The 22,994-nt window shown below is 49.8% G+C and overlaps 1 protein-coding gene across 6 annotated transcripts in view; it reads left to right on the top strand.

Annotated features, from left to right (window-relative positions):
* Ppp1r16b (protein phosphatase 1 regulatory subunit 16B) overlaps positions 1-22,994 on the top strand; it is an 89,948-nt gene that overhangs the window by 47,777 nt on the left and 19,177 nt on the right. For all 6 annotated transcript variants that reach the window (XM_051187410.1, XM_051187420.1, XM_051187445.1 and 3 more), the window contains one exon: positions 21,513-21,583. In XM_051187410.1, the coding sequence (XP_051043367.1) occupies positions 21,513-21,583 (71 nt within the window). The remainder of the gene's footprint in view (positions 1-21,512; positions 21,584-22,994) is intronic.

The raw sequence follows: 22,994 nt of genomic DNA, 5'->3' as shown, positions 1-22,994 counted from the left end.
TTGTGTGGATGAACAATCTTGCTCCTCCCACCAAGCCATCTGTTCTAACAACCCACCCTTCATTCACCCTTCTGTAGCTCATTGTCTCTCTGTTGATGCTCCTTGCTCTTATGGCAGGAGTTGGAGTGGGGAGCCCATAGTTAAGAGCGTTGGACTCCCATTCAAGCCTAAGGTCTACTAATTGCCTGTTGTGTGACTGGGCAAATCACTTGACCTCTCTGGACCCTCTTTGTAGGGATAATCAGAACTATTGGAGGATGGTGGCCTATGCCTGTATCATTTCTGCCCAGCTGCAGGCTAAAATCCATTGCTATTTGAGATAGTCCTTACCCGGGTAGAGGCTAGAAGACTAGACCATCCCACTGATGAGGGTGGGGACAGGCCCATACCTGAGTGTCTCCAGTGCAATGGCCCCATTCAGAGCCAGGGTTGACTGTCGAGCTTGGGAGTTTGCCTAGAAGAAGCCCAGGTTGGCCCTGATGAGGACCCATTCCTGCCAGTCATTGCCCACCTGACAACAAGGACAGTGGCCTCTGGTTTCTGTCTGCCCACACCTGCCTCCTATCCCTCCAGATCTCCTACTCCAACTCCAGCTCTGCTGAGCCCAGGGTTCCTGCAGGAAAGCTCAAACCTAGCGCATCCTTGAGCAGAGCCCCACCTTCGCTGCCTCCCTCCCCTGTCCCCATCAGGACCACATGGGCTGGGCCGACAGCCTGAGAGCACCAAGAAAAGTTATATGAGGAGTGAAACATGGCTGTCAGGTGACCACTAGCCCTCAGCCAGTCCCCAAACAGATGAATGGGAGATGAGAACAGCGTTAGTGGGTTGGACGTGGAGAAAGAGGAGGCAGATGGTAAGGCGGAGACCCTGCAGGAGAAAGTGGGACACAGAGATTCAAAGACCTACCTGAGGCTTCTCGCTTGGGTTGGATTTGGGCCTGAAGTACAAAGAGCATCAAGTCTGCTCCTAACTGCAGTGCAGCCCAGCACCCTGCAGAGAGTGGAAGGACACACCGACAGCTGGCACAGTGAACAGACCTGGTGCTGGGAGGCACAGGGAAGAGCCTCCACAAGGCTGGGGCATGAAACACAGGCTGACCCTTTGTGCAGAAGATTGTAGCAGCATGGATGACCCTGGCAATCCTTAGATGCCATGAAAGTTTCTTCTGGGTCCAGACAAGAGTAAACAAACCTCAGAAACGACCAGTCTGATAAGGAGAGGCTGGAAGGGGCTGAGTGACTGGGGCAAGGCCAGGTGTGTTTCTGCCTTCAGAGTGGAGCCCACAGGGTTTGTTCCTCTCCACTGCCATCCCAGGCAGCCTGAGCATCAACTCCACTGCCATTCACCCAGGCCCTGCCTTCCATCCCTATGGCCGCAGACATGCTGATGCTCAGAGGTGCAGAGTACAATCAGGGGCCCTCTGGCCTCTGAGAGGAGTGAGCTTCAGTGTGGACACATCTAAGAGCTTTCACTGGTACCCTGGGGCTTGGAGCAGAGAGCCTTCCTGTGCTCTGCCAACCGAGAGCATGATGACTCTCCAAGGCACATTGCCCAACAGTTAGCTTGTTCCCTGATGCTATCTGCTTCTCTGCACTTTACACCTCAGAAAGGCAGAGGTGTGCATATGGGGTGTTTCCAGCAGTGGCTTGTGTGCGAGGCGGGGTGGCTAAATCACCTTGTCTGACCACAGAGACCCTGCACCTCTGACTTCCTCTCCTGGCGGGTTGCTCCGTCTCCTTCCGACGTGCCTGTCACAGGCTAAACTTCCCCGTGACTGTGAGCAGAGATGAGTCTTTGCCAGTAGAGCGAAGGGGGACTATGGTTTCCTGCAGTCCTGTTCCCTCCCCTACCCCTGGCTATACCCCTGCCCCTTTGACTCTAGGGTGATGACAGAAAGAGCAAGGATCTTTGCTGGTTTATGTCCTGGTACCTCTCATATCAGCCTTACCTCCCTGGACCTCAGCTCATTTGTGGGGACAGTGACTACCCTACATCAAGGGGAAGTCTCAGAGAGATGGGACGAGGATCCACTATTAAACAAATGCATAAAGAACCAACAGTCCTACAGCTATTTCTGTAACTTATGTCCATATATAAACTCATCTGCATTTTTCGTGATAACTCCAAATGTTCCTCAACTGATGAATGTGGTATATCCAAACAATGGAATATTATTCTACCATGTAAATAATGGAGTATTGACACGCTACAGTGAGTGTGTGATCCTGGCTTAGTGACGGAAGCCAGACACGGAAAATCACTTATTATATTATTATATTTTAATACACATATTTCAAGAATATGCAAGTCAGAAAATAAATTAGCAGTTACTTAGGGAGCAGGGAGAGGAAGGGAATGAGGAGTGATTCGTTACAGTTTGCTGTAAGCAAGCACAGAAAGGGCAAGTCCCAAGTCCCATAGTGTTTTACAGGCAGTAAGTCACCTCACTTCAAGAATGAGAAGTTGTACTTTGGGCAAGACCAAGGAGACCATGAGACCTCCTCAGTCTAGAAAGGCAGTTAGCCCCCTTCTCTCAGGGTCTTCCTGGCTGACCTGGGACGGGGAGGGTGAACCCATAGAGAGCTAGGCTTTGAGCTGTAGACCAGAAGTGGGAGTGTCCCGATGACCCAGTTTGAGGGTTCCTGTCAGAATGCAGAAATCGATTTGCAGAAAGATGGTTTCCACTTAATTAGTATGACCTGCTTCCGGCTGGAATGCACCGTTAAGCGGGCTAGGTCGCCCGGCAATCATGCCAGTGGCCTCAGCTCCTGTCCCCAGGGACTGTCTGCCTCTTGGGCTCTGTCCCCTTAGCAGGCCACTATTCAGAATAACTTGAGTTTCCACTGCTGAGCCAACTTTACCTACTTCTTAGCCCAAGACATCCAGGGCGGAGCAAGGCAAGCATGAGATGGCCCTGGGCTATAAGGGAAGGCTCCACCGAAGTGTGGGTGGCCTCAGCACAGAGCCTGGCGCAGACCAAACCCACACCCTGTTCATGTGTCACCTTGCATTCCTAATGCAGCATCACAGCTATGTTTGTCACTTATCCACAACTCCCAGACCACAAGTGACAGAGCAGGCTTTTGACCTTTGGGGCTTCTGGCTTCTGGTACAATTTTCACTTGCCTCTATTGTGAGGGTACCACATCTTGACTGGTTTTCAGACGCCTGCAAAGTTCAGTTCTTGCTCCTGGTTTTAGAAGGAAGGTGATTATAGGCTACGGCCCCCTGTGGTTCAGAGCGGGGGGGGGGGGAGGGAGAGGGCGCCCTCAAATCTGAATGTGCCTCCCTTTCAGCTAAGTGTGTATGTGTGGGTCCCGACACTTGCTTGCTGAGCCCTTAGAACTGGGGTCCTGGGAGCGTGTTCCTGAACATTCTCGGGAGGGCTGGACGGGATGCCCCGATGCCACAGAAGGTGTCTTGGCCTTAGTGGATGAGTGGCTGCTGCAAGTCTACCAGCTTTTTCTCACTATGGAAGCAGGGTGGGATGGGAGTACAAGGAGGGACCTCCTGGGCTCAAGGTGCAGTGCCTCTGGTTCTCTCAGAGATGGAGCTTTTACTTTTGGTTTTTTTTTTTTTTTTTTTTTTTTTTTTGGAGACAGGGTTTCACTATTTAGAACTGTCAGCTTGGAACTCTATGTAGACCAGGCTAGCCTGGAACTCACAAACATCCACCTGCCTCTGCTTCCTAATTGCTGGGATAAAAGGCATGCACCACCACCTCCTGGCTCTGTAATTTTTTTTTTTTTTTTTTTTTTTTGAGAAATGTCTGTCCAGTTCAAAGTGATGTTTCTAAAGGGTGCTGTACTTGGCTTCTCTGCCTTCCTCAGTCATTAAGGTGTTGATAGATGGCTGATGAGGCTGAGGTGGGGTGTGGCCCTGGGGGATGGACTAGTTAAAGATCTACCCCTGTACTGAAGACCAGCTTCCTGTGGGTCCAGCCAGGAATTGCCAAGGTACATGGTTCAGATCCTGGGCTCTGGAGTGAGACTATTTGGGCTCCAATCCCAGCTCTACCTGGTGACCTCAGAAAGATCATTCTGTACCTCAGCTTTCCTGTTTTGGAAAGGGGTCTGCCAGGACTCAGGCCCTGCACTAGAGTAATTTTTGACAGAGAGACAGCTTCCAAATCATGTCGTCATCCATTGTCAGTAGGCATTTCCCTCCAAAATTGGGCCTGTGTCTGCCATGCTGTGTGCCGATCTCACTGGGATGGGTTAGTTAAAGCTCTACCCCTGTACTGAAGACCAGCTTCCTGTGGGTCCAGCCTGTGTCTGCCATGCTGTGTGCCAATCTATCTCACTGGGGCTCATGGTCACTATGGGACTCAAGTTGTCTGTATCCTTGGTGGCTATGCAGGGCTGTGGTTGGGTACACAGGTGTTTGCCCGAGCCCCTGTTTCTCATCACTAGGGCAGCTTTCCTGTTAACTTGGGGAACACTGCACTCTTTGTACTTACCCAGACACCCAAAGTTTCCATTTCCCCACATCCTCACCAGCTCTTGTGAGTCATCCCCCACCCCCTCTCTTCAGGGTCTCATGTAGCCCAGGCTGGCCGCCAACCTGCTGTACATATAGCTAATGATCCTGGGCTCCTGTCCCTCCTGCCTCTACCTCCTTAGTGCTGGGATTATATGTATATGGCACCATGCTTGGCTTGCTGCCTTAAAATGATTGCTGTACCATCTTTGTGGGTGTACAATTGGAGTCACTTTTGCCGATCACCTGTAGGATGGCTGATAACCTGTAACTCAGTGAAAGGTGACTGGGGGACTGGGACAAGCTCTATGGCGGAGCACCCACCCAGCATTCAGGAGGCTCTGAGTTTGATCCCCGCGGGGCATGACATTAAAGGAAAAAAAAAATGACACAGAGACTGACACACGTTAGAGCAGATTTCTCTGAGGAAGTGACATGTAAATGATGCGACTCTCTGCAAAAAGAGAAGTCTAGACATAAAGATAAATGACCCGAGTTAGGACCCGGGGCAGAGACAGTCCCTGGTGATTGGCTGCTAGTCTGGGAGGCATGACTGCAGTGAACAGGGAGCTGCAAGGGGAACCCAGTATGCATGGATGTCAGACCAACTTCCTTGTCGCCTCTGGAGTTCTGAGGGGCAGCCAGGTCAGGCCAGGACAGGGTGGCTTCCCTCAGAGTCTTGCCACATTTCAGACTTGACAGCTGGGGTTGGGGAGTGGGTCAGGACCAGTTGCCTCAGAGAGCCCAGGACACAGAGTGACTCGTGACTCTGATGTCTGTCTTGTCTCCTCTAAGGTGCGTGCTCTCTGAGGCCGGTATCCGTTATCTTTGGAGCCTCTTCTTCCCAGGCTTGGCCTGGTGTCCCTTCCTCACTGCAGAGCTTAGCCTCAAGGCATGGAGTCCACGTTAGTGTCCTGGCCAGCCTCTTGGCTCTCAGAGAACAAGGTGTTCTACTGCAGAGTCCTGGCCCCAGGACATGAGTGCACCTGGCCCGGGGCACAGGAAGAAAATTGACCCCACTCCTGAGTTACGTAAAGTGTCTTTGGAACTTGGCTCCTTTTGAGCTGAAATGGGAAAAGGATACCCAAACAGGCAGTCAGGTGGAACTGGAATGGAGGGTGGCCCCTTCGGGTCACTTCTGGGTCAGTCTGCATCCTGGGCATTGGTTGACTCATTCAGCAAACACTGCTGGCAGCCACTCTGTGTCCAACCTGCTAGTGGGTTCATGAGCAAATGTCCAGTGAATGTTTGCAGGAAGAAAGAGGGGAAGGGGGGAATGGAAGGAAGAGGAAAGGGAACCAGGGAAAGAAGAAAGGAAGAAGCAAGGGAAACAGGAAGGGAGGGATGGAAGAAAGAGGGACAGATGAAGGCTAGAGAGATCTCATCCTGCTTGTAGGTGTGCCCAAAGTCATGTGACATCTAGCTTGGTTCTGGGCATTAGAAAAGCCTCATATGGAACTTTGAAGCTCGCCTTAGCCAGGCTGTTGGGGGAAGGGAGCTGGTGAGAGATATGGAATACATTAACTCAAGAATCTCTGGCCCAAAGCCAGAGATCGCTTGTAAATGACACACGGTACACTGATTTATTTCTGTAGCAAATCTTCAAAGTCCTATATAGGCTTCATCCCCCAGCCCATCTCTGTGGGGATCATGTTTAGCCAGTACACTGGCCCCACAGGGTCCTTGGGATGTTGTAGAGAGTGACAGGTGCTGGCTGAGCCAGGCACTGCCTGCTGAGGGTGCTAGAAAAGGATCAAGGAATATTTATTGTGTGAGGTGTGCATAAGTACATTCATTTGCTCACTCGCTTGTCTAATGTTCAGCAGATGCGGATTGAATGGCTGCTTCACTGCTGGAGGAGTGGGGAAGGGTCTTGCTGGGTAAAGAGAAGGAGGGGTCCTCAGCAGGGGATCAGTCAGTACAGAGAAGGGCCATTGTCCTCAAACTTGATGGCATGAGATCACTGAGGGTTTTACCTCAAGTGTGGACCCACACCAAGAGCTCCTGGCTCATGGTGTAGGGTGGGATCATAGGTTTTGTATTTCTAGCAAATTCCTAGGTGCTGCTACTGCTGCTGTTGGCCCAGTGGCCCTATTTTAAGAACCAACAGGCTAGGGCCTGGAGAGAAGGCCTCAGCTATTAAGAGTACTTACTACCCTTGCAGAGGACCCAGGTTCACTTCCTGGCACCCATATTGGGGCTAATGCTGTCTGTCACCACACTTTCAGGGATCCAGCATTGTCTTCTGGCTTCCTAAGGCACCAGGCATATTTGCAATATACATATATGCAGGCAAAACACACACACACACACACACACACACACACACACACACACGCCCAAAGCTATCCCAGGGCAGGGAAATGCAGCTGGGAGCTGTTTTTTCTTTAGTATTTATTTATTGGTGTGCATGTGTGAGTGCTTGTGTGCATGCCTGTGTATGTGCCTGCATGCATGTGTGTTTGTGTGTGTGGGGGGGTGGTCCAACCAGGGTGTCAGGCTTGGCATCTTACTCAGCATACACTATTGGAGGTATTTAGACAAGATAGAAGTGTGCCAGGTTTGTGATTTCAGAAACTCTTACAAGTTGCTGACCACCTCTTTCCTGCCAGGCTGGAGTGACCCCAAGCTCAGGAGGGTTCCATCCTAGATGGCAGGGAAACCTGAGCTATCCTGTTGGAACCAGAAAGACATAGGTGCAAAGTGACACTGTAGACATCTCAGCCTTGTGGGTGGAAACAAACCCTGGGTCAGCTGGAGCCTTCAGAGAATTCCCCAGTCAAGGGCCATCTGGACAACTGAGAACAAGGGGAAAGTCAGGGACTGGAGTGTCTGGCTCTAAGCCCTGTGTGTGTGGGGTACTGGGGTTTCCTGCTGGATAGTAAATCAGACTAAGTGAATTAAATTCCCCATGCCTCAGTTTCCTTGCTTAGAAATAGGAATGCATCCTAAGCTTGCCTCGCTCCTGCCTGAGGTTAAAGAAGGGACTGCATCTCTACATGAGCTGGACATGGGGCTGGGCATGCAGCAAGCGCTCAATAAGTGTGGGTTCTTGTTAGTCACTGATATCTCTGTTTCCTGTGCTGCGAGGATATGAAGGCTAAGGACTCTGCCATCTTTGTCTGTTGCTGGGAGCATCCAAATGATCCTCCAGGTTCTAGAGCTCGGGGCATTCTCAGACCCCATCTAAGACCTGCGTTTGACTGTGCCTGCATCTTGGTCCCTGTTGTCTCTGAGCCAGGGTGGACTGAGGACAGTGGGATTCAGCAGCTCAGGAAACCTTAGGCTGCACCCCCAGGCTGCAGCAGCTCCCCCCGCCCAGGCTGGCTGCTGTGTCTCTTTAGCTGTTCCTGACTGATAAGAGTGGATTTTTCCACTTCCTGCAGCAGAGATGCCCCGGTTTCCCCTCTGCCCACCAGCTGCCCTGGTTTCTACTCCTGCATAGGCTGAGATGGCTGTCTCGGAGCCACAGGAGGTGGTGTGGCAGGAGGGGAGATGCGTGGGCCAGGGACCCGGGGAGCTGGCAGCAGATTCAATTAAGAGGTCTACTTCTCCATTCTGATGTGACAAGAAAGCCCAGTCTTTATCAGAAATGGCTAAACCTAACCCCAGCAAACAAAACCCCCCAGCCAGCAAACAGGAAGCAGAGGCCGGATAAAAATACCGTCCTCGGCAGCTGCAGCTGAGCCATCGAGCTTTCAGAGAACCCTGTTCTTGACAGGAAATGCGGCTGCTGCAGAGGGGAGAGGTGGCTGAGGGGCCTGGGGTAGAGAGATGGGTGACAAAGGCAACTAACAGCAGGGGCCCTTGAACCTAGCACTCTTCATCGGGTGAAGACCCAGGGCTGGTCCACCTGTGCCTGCCTGGCCTCTATCCTGGGTTCATCTGGGACAGATAATAATTTCTCTCCCGCCACTTGCCTCCTGGAGACCATTGCTGCACTCGAGAACTTAGACCATTTCAAATCATTACCCTTGGAACGAACAAAGTCCCTCTAAAGGACCGGATAAGAAATCTTTTAGCTGTGTATGCATTGTGGTCTGTACCTGAGGCCTGGTGCTGGAGCAGAAAAGCCACAAGTCAGTGAGAACCTAGAGTGCTAGCTCCAGCTAGCTCACCACGGTGACCTCCTCAGACTGTTTTACATCACACTGCACTGTCTGATGGTGTCAACCACTTCAAAAGTAGCTACTTGGAACTAGGGAGCTAGCATAGCCGGTAAAGCATTTACCTTGCTAACAGGAAGACCTGAATTTTATCACCAGAGCACCCCTACCCTTAAAAAAAATGCTGGGCATGATAGCACGCACTCATAAGCCCCAGACTGGCAGAGAGCCGACAGATCCCCTGGGCTCTTTGGACAGACAGCCTAGCTTAATGGTAGAGTCCTAGACCAATGAGAGAACCCCATCTTAGTAAAACAAAAGGGATGACTCCCAAGGAATGGCAGTTGAGGTTGTCCTCTGACTAATACACATGCACAGACAAGACATATCATGGAAGGAAACCGTCCTTCATTCTTCCTCTGTTTTATTTCAGACAGGTTTTCCCTGTGTAAGTTCATTGGTCTTGAAGTCACTGCATAGCCCAGGTTGGGCTCCAACTCCTAATCCTCTTACCTAGTTTCTAGAGTGTTCTACTAAACCTCTGGGGTCTTCATTCTTAACTTTGCAGTTGGTACAAGCATAAGTTCATGGGCCCGATTTGAGTTTGCTACAGCAGTTTGGTGACCCCTGCACTGTACAAACATATTAGGGTTTTGTTGTTGTTGTTATTGCTGCTGTTGAGTTTCCTGCCCAACACAGACGTTTCAGCTCTGTCTCCTCCTTCGAGGGGGTCAGTCTGAGTGAAATGTCATTTCTACTCTAGCGATGTGTAACAGCAATAGTCCTTAGCTCTTGCCTATTCTGTAGAGGGTTTTCATCATTTAGTGAAAATGAAAATGTCTGATGCTAAAGGGCAATCCCCACAGATCTCAAAATGCTCAGAAAACACTGGCAACCGTAGCATACACATCATGGATGATGTTGTGTCTTCATTTTTTCCAGCAATGAGTACGTGGATGTGTGCATCTCACATTACTTCTCTAGCTGAGGCTGCACTGTGTGTGTTGGTTTGGATCCCCCCCTTCCCCATTCTGTTATATGTCAACATTTTCCTAGGCCATTAGAAACCTCTCAAATACCAGCTCAGACTTTCCCAATGCATGATGTTCCAAACACTGGCATCAGTGTCCAATTGTTTAGAAATGTAGGTTGCTTCCAAGATGCCTTGATCATAAACAACGTGGGAAAACCACGTTGAGTAACCATGTCTGTCTGTCTCTATTTTCTTTGTGTGTGTGTGTACGTGTGTGCATGCATGCACATGTGTGTATGTATGTATATATATATATATGAAAGAATATATATCTTTATATATGTTCTCTCTATATATTACATTTATTTATTTAGTTATTATGTGTGGGGGATGTGTAAATATGCCACGGGCATGTGAAGGTCAGAGCACAACATTCTTGAATCTGTTTTCTCTTGTTTACCATGTAAGTCCCAGGATCAACCATGTCATCAGACTTAGTGGCAAGCCTGCTCATTCACTGGGTCATCTTACTGGTCCCATATCTGGCTATTCTCTAATCTTGTTACTTAGTTATTTTAAAGATCTTATTTTAGTTATGTGTGTTTGTGTGTTTGCATATAGGTATGTACATTTGTGCAGATGCTTAAAGAGTCCAAAAGAGGGCGTCAGATTCTCCAGAGCTGGCGGTGAGCTATCTGATGAGGCTGCTTGGAACTGAACTTGGGTCTTCTGTTCTTAAGGGCCAGGCCATTTCTCTAATCTTGTCTTCAGGGGGTGTGTCTATAACCATGCTTTTGACTACTAGCAGTTTTGGCCTTCCTGTGTTTTGTTGAACTGACTGACTGCGCAGGTCACAGAATCTCCTAACCGATAGGACCAACTCTCCTCACCCGTGGCCCCAGGCAGCCATTGATATGCTTTCTAGTTCATACTTAACTTTGCCTCCATGGAGCACAAGGGGAGACTGTCATCTGTGGTGTCTGTTTTGATCAACCTCGAAGTCATTGCCTCCTCGCTTTCCCAGAATTCCATTCTCCACCATAGTAATGTTGCCACCCCCTCTTCCTCCGTGGTTGGGTCCGTCTGTTTTATACTGGAACGTTAATATATTTTTAGCCTCTCTGTTGTTGTGTTTATGCCATGGCTCTTTATTACCAGCACACACTGAACATTTTTCCTTCTTAGCAAGCAAATCTTTACTGTCTTTAGAGCAGAGGGGAGGGAAGATTGTTGCATTTATGCTAATGTGAATGTTTAGCTTGGAGTCATCATGTTCCATGCTTAGATGTGTTCTGGTTTCATTGTTCTTTCTTTTTTGTGATTTCACTGAAGAGTGTGTGTGTGTGTGTGTGTGTGTGTGTGTGTGTGTGTGATATGTGTATGTTCCTTCAAAAGCCAAAAGAGGGCTTCCGGTCCCTTGGAGCTGGAGTTACAGGTAGTTCTAAGCTGCCCTACATGGGTCCTGGGAACCAATCTTGAGCTCCTTGGAGGAGTAGAAGTACTCTTGATTGCTGGAGTGTCCCTGCAGCCCCAGCGCCTGGCTTTTCCACTTAGTTTTAGAGAATGAACTCGGGCCCTCATGCTTGCGCCCTCTGGCTGAGACATCTCCTTCACCAGAGTCTGAGCTCTTTGCTTTCACCTTTTCTGGAGGTAACAAGGAAGATACAAGTGTTGGTTTCAATTCTTCATGTGGTTAACTTTGCATGTTTTAGAAATCATATTTAATTTCCTCAGCCAGATGGGTGGAAGCCCAGGGCGGGATCTGCTTGTGGCTCGTGGAACACAGTGCTGATGCAGATATGCAAGGCATAGTTCTCTTTGAAGTGAACACAACCGAGACCCAGAAAGATAGGAAAAGGAGGGCCTGGCTAGATGTGGAGGAGACAGTGGGATGGGGTCAGAGCCAAGACTCCATGTGGGCAAGTGGGAGCTGGAGAAGCTGCTCCCTTCAGAAGCCAGTGGCTTCCTGCACTTGAACACTGACAGGAACAGGTAGAAGAGTAGCAAGCACTCTTAATCGCTGAACCATCTCCACAGCCCCAGTGCCTGGCTTTTCCACTGGGGTTTTGGAGATTGGCACCAGTTACAATAGAATCAGCCAGTTTAAAAACGAGTCTCAACACTTCCTAGCAAAACAAGCTGGGACACATCATGTCAGCTCTCTGTTGAATGGGCTGATTGCAGTGCTTGAGTCATGGGGTCGTTTTGGAGAATGATTGGAACAATAGCATCTTAGCATGGTGTCTTATGCTTGGAAAGTAAGCAACCTGTACTATATATTGTCATGGTGGCCATGAAGTCATAATGGGGGGGGGGTCCTATATGTATGTATCTCATACCCTGGAGGGTGGGAACATTTTTTTATCTAGTCATTGCCTGAAGATATGAGATAATTGGGCCATTAAAAAAAACCCAGCAGAGATGGAAAGAGACATGTGCTAAGAGAGATGGGACTGGGAGGGCAAAAGGGAGCAAGGAAAGAGGATTGACCATGTGGCATCTGGGGAGAGAGGGGAGCTGAGCAAGTGCAGAACCTTGGAGAGTTCCCTTGCTGCTGCTAGAGGTTCTGCAGACCCAACCTGGGGCAGAGGTTTCGGCTGAGCCGCTGCTGCGGGTGCTGGATCAGTGAGGAATTAGAGCTGGTGATGCTGAGGTTGGCTCTGTTCCCGAAGGAACTGGAGAAAGCTTCAGACTTGTGTTGCAAGACACATGGTTCCCTCCTCAGAGTCTTGCTGTAGGGAGCAAGATACCTAAGGGGGAGTTAATGGATAGAGAGGGAAGGGAGAGGAGGGGGCATAGGCCATCTTCCAAGCTCTGCTCTCCATGTCTGTTTTGTATGCGGTTCTCCCACTTAAGGAGATCTGGTGCAGGCTCTCACACATTAGCAACCCCGCTTCTGCCCTCCCCTGTGTTTCAGAGAGGATGTGTAGGTCCAAGAAGGGTGAACTGAAAACTTTGCATTCCTACTCACTGTAAATCTTCCACCTGTGTCTTTATTAGAAGAGAGAGAAATGGAATTTTGTTTATTTGCTCAACTCAACAAATGTTTCTGAGCCCTTAGCCCCACAAGCTAGTACTCAAGACAAGAAAGCTAGGCAGCAACCAGTGTGCACATGTGTTATCTGAGCACTTGAGAGGGGAGAGGAGTAGTTCAGAGCCAGCATGGGCTATAAAATGAGTTCAAAACCAGTGTGTGATATAATGTAAGAGTCTGTTTTAATCGATCAATCAAGAAGATAGACAAGATTGCCTTCTAAAGGGGTTTCGGTTACTTTCCTTGCACACCCTCAACACTAGGTGTCAGTTCTACGTGGGCAGAGACCTGTGGTAGCCAATATTAATATCAGCACCCTTTGTCCATTATAGCTATATATTCTGGACACACCAGTTCTGGAAAGCAGATTGCAGCTACATATGTGTCTGGGGTGGTCCTGGATATCTTGTCCTGATTATATTGAGGGTATCAGAGATGCTAAGAGACAAACAGGCCTCTTGTCACACGCTAGGGGATGAAGATTATCTCTGAGATGGATGAGTCTGGGTCCTTGTCTGGGGGTACTTTTGAGTCATAGGGAAGGCAGAGGAGCCCAAAGACAGGTTCCAGGAGTTCTGCAATTTGGGCAGAGACCATGCGGGCCTTTTTTCTTATGGGCTCAGTTACTGACTGGGAGCCTGAACTGTATTAGTGTAGCAAAAGGTGACTCTCCTACCTGGCCTCCCTCCAGAACTGCTCTACTCTGCCCACCTCCAGAGTTGACAGCCTGGCAAAGACAGGGGCCCATACACTGCACTTTCTAACACTGTGCTTTTAGGACTGGACAGAAACAGCATGTTGGAAAGGTGCCTGCTAGCCCAGGAGCCAGGGATGGTGGTGGTGGAAGTCGAGAGTGGCAAAGTCCTCACAGAGTGACATTTAAGATGGGACCTGGGGATGACTAATGAAGTTAAGGGAAGTTAAGAAAGGCAAGTTGGAGGAAGAGCAGCTGAGAAGGCACAGAGGTGCATAGAGATGGTGGGGCCTGGATGGTCCTGAAAGGGGACAGTGGTGGTTGGAGGGATGATGCTGGGAGATGCAGGTAGAGGCCAGATTATGGAGGCTCATGGGGACCAAGTAATCATCTACTGGGCCTATCTTGGCTGCCTGGGTACAGTAATGAGGGGAACAGATGCTACTGAGATCTCATGGAACTCCCAGGCCTGACTTGGAGCCCCCTCCTCCTCTCTTCAAGCTGATGCGTGGCTCGTATACCATTGAATGCAGACTTTTTGAAGTGTGTGCTCCTGTGGTCTTTAGTACAGGCCTTCCACAGCTGTCATTACTGTCAAAGTCTGCTATATGTGTATCATCTCCAAGGGAGAAGACTCTGGCCTATAGCAGTTACTTCATTCTGACGGCCTGCTCCCCAGTCTTACCACAAACCCTACGCACCTGTATGTTCCAGACATCTGACATATATACAGGATCATCAAGTAACATGAGGTTTTTTTTTAAATCTAGCTTTTGTGGCCTACCATGATGTTTTCAGAATTCTTTTTGTGCAGAATAATATCCCATTGCCTAGGATTCCATGTATCCATTCACCAGTTGGTGAATTCCATGTATTCATTCACCAGATGGGTGTACAGGTTATTCATACTTTGGGATTACCATGAACAGTACTGTTGTAAATGTGAGCATAAGTTTGTTATGTTTGGAATGTTTGAGATAGGGTTTCAGTGTGTAGTCCTGGCTGGCCTGGAAAGCATGCTCCTCCTGAATCCTGGTGTTACTGGCATGTAGCTACTTCTTCTGGCTTACACCTGTGAGTTTCTGTGTAGATACATAGGCTCAGCCCACTAAGAGGAGTCATGGGTTGTGTGGTCACATGGCCATTTGATATTTATTCCCAGCAGCCATGCCCTTTCACATCCCACCTACAGCAGGAGAGAGTTGTAGTCACTCCATATGATGACGATACTTATTTTTTGATGTCTCCTCTTTTAGAATGGCCAGTGTCTGAGGGAGAAGAGGAGCTTAGGGATGTGACTCTGGGGGGAGCTGGGGTCTTCCTGGGTGTTGGTAGTTTGAATGTAATTGGCCCCATAAGCTATAGGGAATGGCACTGTTAGGAGATGTGGCTTTGTTGCAATCAGTATGGCCTCTTGGAGAGAGTCTGTCTCTGTGGGGATGGGCTTTGAGGTTTCATATATGCTTAAGCCACTACCAATGTCTTAGACTACTTCCTGTTGCCTTGGATCAAGATGTAGAATTCTCAGCTTCTTCTCGAGTACCATGTTTGCCTGCATGCTACCATGTCCCACCATGATGATAATGGACTGAACCTCTGAAGTGTAAGCCACCCAATTAAATGTTTTCCTTTATAAGAGTTGCTGTGGTCATGGTGTCTCTTCACAGCAATAGAAATCCTAACTAAGACACTGGGCTACTCTTCACCATGGCTGGCCTAGGTCCCCAGGGAAACTGCCGGAAGAGGCTCTACTGAATCTGTCACTGAGAAACCACCATTACACTTGACTGAGCCTCTGCCCCCAGTCTAAGGAAGCCGTGCTTCTCTGGAAGCAACTATTTCTGGCTATTTCTGCTCCAGGGACGAGCAATTGTGGGTGGAAAGTTGACATTGCTCAGTGGAGTGATTTTTGGAAGTGCAGGGAAATGAAGACTAGGATACCTTTGCTTTCTGAGTGTCCTGGGCTGAGGGCTGGACCCACTGCAATCCTTCCAGCATGCTGAGGAAGGGAAACAGGATCACTGTGGGTAGGATTTTCCACAGAGGAGATGTAGCCTCCCTTATGGGTATCATGTGACAGCTAGAGAAAGGACACCAAGGTGCTTGGAATTAGGGGTGGTGTGGGGGCTGCCCAGGATGGAGAGGCAGCAGGAAGATGCACTGTGTGTTGGAGCTCATTGCAAACCTGCCTCTCCTTTACCACATGACCTCAGGCTAAATGTCAGCCTCTCTACCTGGGGACCTCATTTGCAAACGGTAATAACAAGGCTGTGGCAGTGACTGCTGTCATCATTACTGTCTTCTTTCCCACGTGATGTTCTAGAACACCAAGCTCTGTTGGCAGCAGTTTTGACCTTTCCTTGCACTTTTTGCCATCTATTCTATGGTTTTAATTTGGCAGTGTTTTGGCAGAGGGGTTCATTGTGCAGGCTTTGGATCCAAACAAGCCTTGGTTCAAATCCCAAGCCTTGGGATGACAAGGGGTAAACCTCAGGGGTAGAGGTGCTTGCCACACAAGCCTGGCAGCCTGAGGTTGACTCCTGGGACCCATGTTAAGGCAGAAGGAGAGAACCGACTCTCAGAATTGTCCTCAGACCTCCACATGCACACTGGGGTACATTCATGCCCCCTCCTATCACACACACACACACACACACACACACACACACACACACACACATACACACGATCTTTTCAATATCAAGCCTTCTACTCCTCTCTGCTATACTTGGGGCAAATCATCTCACATGCCCAAATCCCAGTCTGTTTCCTATCTACAAAAGGTACAGTTGCCATGGGTCACAAGTCGTCCTGACTGGACCATGAGGACTGGTTTATGTGATGCCTGGAAAACTCTGTGAGCACAGGGCTCTGCACAGTTGGCACTGTGTTGAGAGTGATTTCTTTCTCTGCCCCCCCCAAACTGTCAATAAACTGAACCTTGATTCAGAGGATGGAATTCATGCTCAGCTGACTAGAATAAACCATAGAAGTTTTTTTGGCTGACTCAGATGGAGACACACACACACACACACACACACACACACACACACACACACACACTCAGAGGAAGGAGGAGGGGCTTAGGAGTTTCACAGGAAAAGCAGAGAAGAGGGTCAGCTGGGCTTTTCTCCATCACTTTTTGGATCTACCAGGTTCATACCCTATTATCTGATTCCTACCTTTTTAAAGTTCATAGTAGATTAATTTAGATAACCGTTATAGTACTGGGTTACAAAAGGAATGCATAGGGCCCTGGGATCAGATTGAGAAAGGAGTATAGGTATTGTATAGGGGAGAAGAAATGATTCAGCCTGTTTCCAGCCTGGAGTAGAGACCATGTGAGGTAGGGCTGATGACTCCTGAGGCCATCCCCCAGATCCCCTCACTTGGATAAAGGATGCTAGTTGAGGGACACTTGTTCTCTGCTTTCTGTTAACCCCCAATTGTTGCTTTTTTTGGTCATTGGGCCCCTCCCTGAGGAGCCTCGTGTCTGCAAGATAGCATGAGAAATAATCCTCAGGCCCTCAGGGCTCAGTGGCTACGTGAGGCATGAAATAGAGGCTCCTGCAGTAAGGAAGGGCAGGGTACCACAGAGAGGTGACATCTGGCTGCAATCTGAAGGACAAGGAAGGGTTTGTTTGCTGGCCCAGAGTGGAAAGGAAGAAGGCCCAGGTGCTGTCATGAGGATCCCAAGGCCTGGAAGTGCAGCATTGGTTGGTTTGGAAAATGACAGAACACAGTACAGCAGAATCGGCAATCAGGGAGGGAGCAGGTAGGATCCGGAGGGAGAAATGAGAATGGGTTCATGCAGGAACTTGACGCAGTGGAAGAGAAGTGGCAGGGAAGAAGAGGCGGTGACCCTGAGCATGCCTCGCAAGTCATCTGGTTAGATGGCAGCAGGTGAGCCTGGGACACCCTGTGGAGATGCCTCTTGCTTGAGGTCCACCTGCTGTGGGAAGACCCTGTTGTCTCCTTGCATCAGGGCAGGAGCAGGACCCACCCTGAGCTTGCTAGTCACTCAGCAGCTCCTGGCCAAAAACAGTGAGCTCTAGGGGACAAGGGTCAGATGTCAAAGGAATGCACAGTCTTGTCAGTAGTGGTTTTTGCCTGTGAAGGCAGCTGCCACCAGCTTCCTCCGGAGAAGGCCCCATGCAGCCCCGTGCGCTGCAGCTGGAGAGCAAAGGAGCAGATGGCTTTGCTGGCCCAGATTCCAGCCTGATTGCCTGGGAGGTGTGGGTGGAGTGTAGGGGCCACCAGGAGTAAGATACGTGGGGGAGGGGAGCAGGAGCCACCACTGCCATCAAGAGGTGTTTTTGTTCTGGGACAGGACCAAGGGGTGTTCTGCCCACCCGGAAACGGGGATGGCCTCCACGGCCTCTCTCTGGACTTACCTGCATTTGTTAGAGCTCCATGGAGAGAGCCTGGCTCTCTGTCTGTGAGGCCTGGCTTGAAAGCTTGTGGGTGATTTTCAGTGCCCATGGGAACAGCCCAGTACCCAGTGCCCAGCACAGGTAGGACCCAGGTGTAGCGCAGGTAGGACCCAGTTAGTTTCAGGGTTTATTCTCTTAGCAACTGGTAATAGTAGCACTTAGACCTTCTCTTAGTAAATCCTCACAGCACTTTAAAAAAGGAGTCCTCCTTTGATCCCCACTTTATAGCTAAGGACCTGAAGGCTGAAGCCAACAGCTAAACACATACTGGAGAACAGATGGTTCACTCTGATAAACTGATGACCGAGCCTGGAAGCTGGGGCTTGGTGGGCAGAAGGCAACCCCAAGAGCAGCAACCAGGAGAGGAGCTGACCTCCTGGCTAGAGGAGAACACATGTCTCTTTTGGCTTTGTGCTTCCTGAGCCCCTGTCAACCCTTAGACCCCAGTCTGCTCCCCCCCCCACCCCGTTGTTCAGGGTGCTCCTGGAGTAAGTCATGAACCCACTCAGCATGGCTGAGCAGGCCATGTGCAACTTCAAAGCTCGCCATTCACACAGACTGATGAAAATAATCTGGCCTCTGAGTTGGTTGAGATGGGAGCCCTGTGTGGGGCCACACTCTGAGGTCCTTGAAAACCAAGCCTCTGTTGGCCTTGACACACAGGACTTGTCATGGCAGTGGGCGCTACACAGTCTATACTCAGCTCTGCCACTCTGGGATGAGCAAGGTGTAAGTGACCCATCACCAGACTGTGTTTCTTCTGTCCTGCCTGTGGGAGCCCTTCTGTCTGTGGTGGTGGCTGGGGTGGGGTGGGGGTGGGGCAGGGGAGGTCATCTGCTGTTCAGCTGGTCTCAGAAGCAACCCCTCCTCCCCACAGCAGCCCTCGGCTTGGTTCATGGAACTGCGTAGTAGAGCCTTGGCCTCTAATCCCAGCACCTCTAAAAAACAAAAAAACACAGAGTCCGCCTTCTTGCTGAACACAGGGAAGGGAAAGGGAGCTGGCTGTGTGCTGGGTAGTGGGGCTTTGCTCCAGGGAGCTGGGCTCAGAGCCAGGCTCAAGCCTCCTAGTGAGAGCTGCCGAGGCAGCCTTGGCTCATGGGTATTAAAGGTTTCTTAGAGCTGGAGATGATTTGTCCCACTTCTTGGGATGAAAATAACTGCCCGACTTCAGGGTAATTACATGGCTTGGGCTCCCACACAGTGCAGAGAGCCCCCGATAATTACTGTGCAAATGCTGCTGTTGGCAGCTGATGCTGTTTCCTGCCTCAGAGCATCTTCTGGACAGGAAGCCTGAGCCATCATCCATGTAGACAACCTGAATCTGCTCATGTGAGAAGAGCCTTCTAGAAACATTTCTCTCTCCCAGAACCACCTGTTAGGCAGAAGGCGCCATTGCCAGCCCAGATACGAGCTGGGCCTGGGGTGGTCAGCACCTACATTAGTAATTTCTTATCACTATGACAAAAGCATCTGACTAAGCAACTTAGGGGAGGGTTTGGCTCACAGCTCCAGGGTACAGTCCATCCTGGCAGGGAAGGCTGGAGAGAAAGGTCACATTGTATCCACAGCCAGGAAGCAGAGAGCATGAACCCTGGTCCTCAGCTATTTTTCTGTTTTGTTCAGTCCAAGTCAGCCTACGAGACAATCTGTCCACATTCAGAGTGGGTCTTCCCATTTCAGTTAAACATCTCTGGAAATGTCCTCGTAGACATGTCCATGGTGATTCCAAATCCACTCAGCCGTGGAGAGAACTGTCTCAGTGGCTTTGCCGTCATCTCCTCAAGTAGCCTTGGGCTAGAACCACCTACTGAGTATTCTACCAAGCTCTGTAGGAAGCACCTGCATGTGGGCAAACCTTCCTTTTATTGCAGTTGTCTCTCCCTTGGGGTTGGCACTCCAGGTGGTCTGTGGTGGTCTTGGTGGAGAGCCTGTATGTATCCTCTTAATATTTATTTATTTGCATTTTATGTGAGTATTTTGACTACAAGTACATCTGTCTACCACGCATGCCTGGTTCGTTAGATCCCCTGGAACTGGAATTGCAGATGCTATAAGCTGCCATGTGGGTGCCAGGAACTGAACCTGAGTCCTCTGCAAGAGCAGCAAATGCTGTTTATCACTGAGCCATCTTTCCAGCCCTGAGACTGTCTTTGGGCTGAGCTAGGGAACTGCCAAGGATGTCAAGGTCCTGTGTCAAGGTTCATTGTGTGTCAGGCCTTAGAACAGAGTCATGAACATCTGGCTACATTCCTGCTTTCTTGGCAGGAATGCAGATGCAAAACCTGTAATTACCCAGTCATACAGTGTGGCTGTGAGATGGTTGTCCATGAGATGCTGGGATCTGTGAGGATATATAGCAGGAAGGGACCAGAGAGTCTGAGTGAGACCTAAAGGATGAGGAATGAGGCAGATATGTGTACACATGCATGTGTGTGGGTGTACCATTGCACACATGCTCAGATGTTTGTTAGAGGGGGTGTCTAGATTACAGTACATGGATGGATGGATGCATGCATGCATGCATACATGCATGCCTGAATTTGTGGATATATGCAAGGGTGGAGAGATAATTGAGTCTTCCAGGCAATCCTAATAGGTTATGCAGAAGCTTAGAAGTCAGAGGATGTGTGATTATTTAGCTGACACAAACTACTGTTGCAGAAAATGTTAGGAGTTCAGGAAATGAAGGTGGAGGGGCAGACAGACAGGATTAACTCACAAGCCTTGCACTGCACAGCTCCAGAGGCATTGAGTCTCCAAACCACAATATGAACGGTGCCCCATGGAATCTGGCAAGGCAGTGACCTGAAGCGGGGGGATCATATCGATGTGCAGGACTTTGCATCCAAGGCAGGGGTAGAGGATGCTGTTCCCAGAACAGTGGGGTGGGGCAGAGAAAGGTTTGAGCATATGAAGCTGATTTCCGTTTGCAACGCCTGAAAACAGCAGTGTCCCCTAGAACTTTCTATGAAGATGGGCACATTTGATTTCTATTCTTCCCACTTTGTACCACTCCACTGAGCAGAGTGGTGAGCACTGTGCTTTACATGCATGTTAATTCCAATGTAAATGACCACCATGGCCTGATGTGGTCTGTGGCTCCATAGGGGAAGTGCAGCTGAAGAGTGTGGCTGGGTAAAATCCTGTCACACCACTGCCATGCATCTTGAGCAAATCTGCTGGTGATGTTTTTTTTTTTTTTTGTTTTGTTTTGTTTTTTTTGGGGGGGGTGGGTTGAGGCCTAAACTTCCCCTTCATGTACGTGTCCTCAGGCAGCTGGCCCTTGTCCAGTCCTCTGGCCCAGAATTCCACTTGCCTATTCACTGCTCTGCCTAGGGAAGCTGGGTCCAGGGAGGAGGAAGCTGAGGCAGGGGAATTATAAATTTGAGACCTCCTTGGGCTACATAGCAAGTTTCAGACTAGCCTGGACTACCAAGCAAGACTTTCAAAACAAGGCCAGGATGTAGCTCAGTGGTAGAGGCCTCATCCCCAGCACTGCCAAGAACAAACCCCCAAACTGCTCAGATCAGTGACTGGCCCAGAGGGAAACAGGACAGCTGTCAGCCCTTGTATATGAGGCCTAGGATAAGACAGGAACTGCTTGGAAATCCTAGACCAAAGGCCTAGGTTCTGTGCCTCAGTTTCCCATCTGTGAAATGGAGACGCTGTTAGCATCCCATTATCCTTCTGTTTTGAGTAAGCATGACTTTGTGTTGGGGCCCGGGGGAGGGTGTCTTCCTGGGTTTCCACAAGTGTGTGACAGGAATCTCACTCCTGCCCCTTCCTCTTGCAGTACGCTACTTCCTGAAGAACAAGGTCAGCCCTGATTTGTGTAACGAGGATGGACTCACAGCCTTGCACCAGGTAAGCAGCCCTCTCTGGGCTCCCCTGGCCTCTCTGCTCCTTGATAACTGGTGCCCCAACTCTTCAGGGAAGCGGGGACGACCGGTGGAGAATCCAGCTGAAAGGCTTTTGTCCTTTGGAGATGTGTGTGTCTGTCACAAACAGGCCTTAGAGCCCTTTGTGCTTAGCACACATATGCAGTGACAGGCTCCGAGGACAGGACTCCTTTGTTCCCTGTGTCCTCAGAGCCAGCAGAGAAAATGTGTGTAGAGGTTGAGAATTGACGGAGTGCATTCACAGCCACTGGGACATCCCACTCACCCTGAGGACAAAGCCGCTTGATTTGTGTTGCCTAAGGTCACATAGCCAAGAACCATGGCCAGGAAGCATGTGCTGTCAAACACTGGACCATTCCAAGGGAGTGTGGTGACAGCCCTCCCTGCCTGGGGACAGCCTTGACTGTCACCACCCACAGGCAAGCTTTGCCTTCCAAGGCCTCCTAACTAGCCCCCATGTTTAGTTGAGTCTTGCTGTTAATTCTCTCTCCAAAATCTGAACGTTTGCTCAAGTTCAGAACTCTTTAGTGTCTTCTTCATAATTCCGAGGGTAAAGGACAATCCTTAGCTATCCTGCACAAGACCCCGAAGGTCTGTCCTGTCCAGTCTCTGTCCCTCCCCCAGCTCCCAGGCCAGGTCACTGCCCTTCAGGGCCTGCACAGTGGGGTCTCCTCTCCCCCATTTGTTTTACATTGCTCTGTGTGCCCAACTACTCCCTCCTGTCCCCAGGAAGAGATTAAGAGCTGGGCTATGACAGAGGCACCCTATTCTCCCAAGTGACCCCATTTTATGCCTCAAGAAACTGAGTCTTGGGGCAGCTCTATTCTGTAGAACTTTCCACAAAGGTGGGAATAAATGTTCCATGTGTCTGTGTGGACCAGTATAGTAGCCATAGAGTTGTGTGACTAATGAGGCAAGAACTGGATTCTAACTCTTATTTAATTTTAGTGAACTTAAATACAGATTGGCCATGTTAGATGTGAAATCTCTGCTAAGTCAAAGGGTGTGAATCATGGCTGAGCTAGGGTTAACATCAGTAGCCTTGACTGTCTGGATACAGTGGTTAGCTGAGTCCCAGGAGCTCCCTCTAGGTGCTATTCTTGCCTTTGTGAACTCTTTTTGTGGTGGCCCTTTCTTGGGCTTGGGGTGCCTTCCATTTCTCACTACTCCACCTCCTCGTCTTCCTGTTGATCACATGACTTCCTCAGGTCTAGTTTCTCCTGGGGGCCACTGGGCCTCTGAAACATAAGGAGGGGAAAACTCTGGAGGGTCTGGGCCCAGCTGGGTAGAACTCACCCCTGTCTCTGGGCTCCGTTTTGGGATGGTCCTGAGGAGCTGACCACCCCACTGGCCCACAGACTTTCATTCTCACTCAT

This window comes from Phodopus roborovskii, unplaced genomic scaffold (assembly GCF_943737965.1).
Source record: "Phodopus roborovskii unplaced genomic scaffold, PHOROB, whole genome shotgun sequence".
NCBI lineage: Eukaryota > Metazoa > Chordata > Mammalia > Rodentia > Cricetidae > Phodopus > Phodopus roborovskii.
Note: the sequence above shows the minus strand (reverse complement) of the source record. Positions and strands in the feature narration are given on the sequence as shown.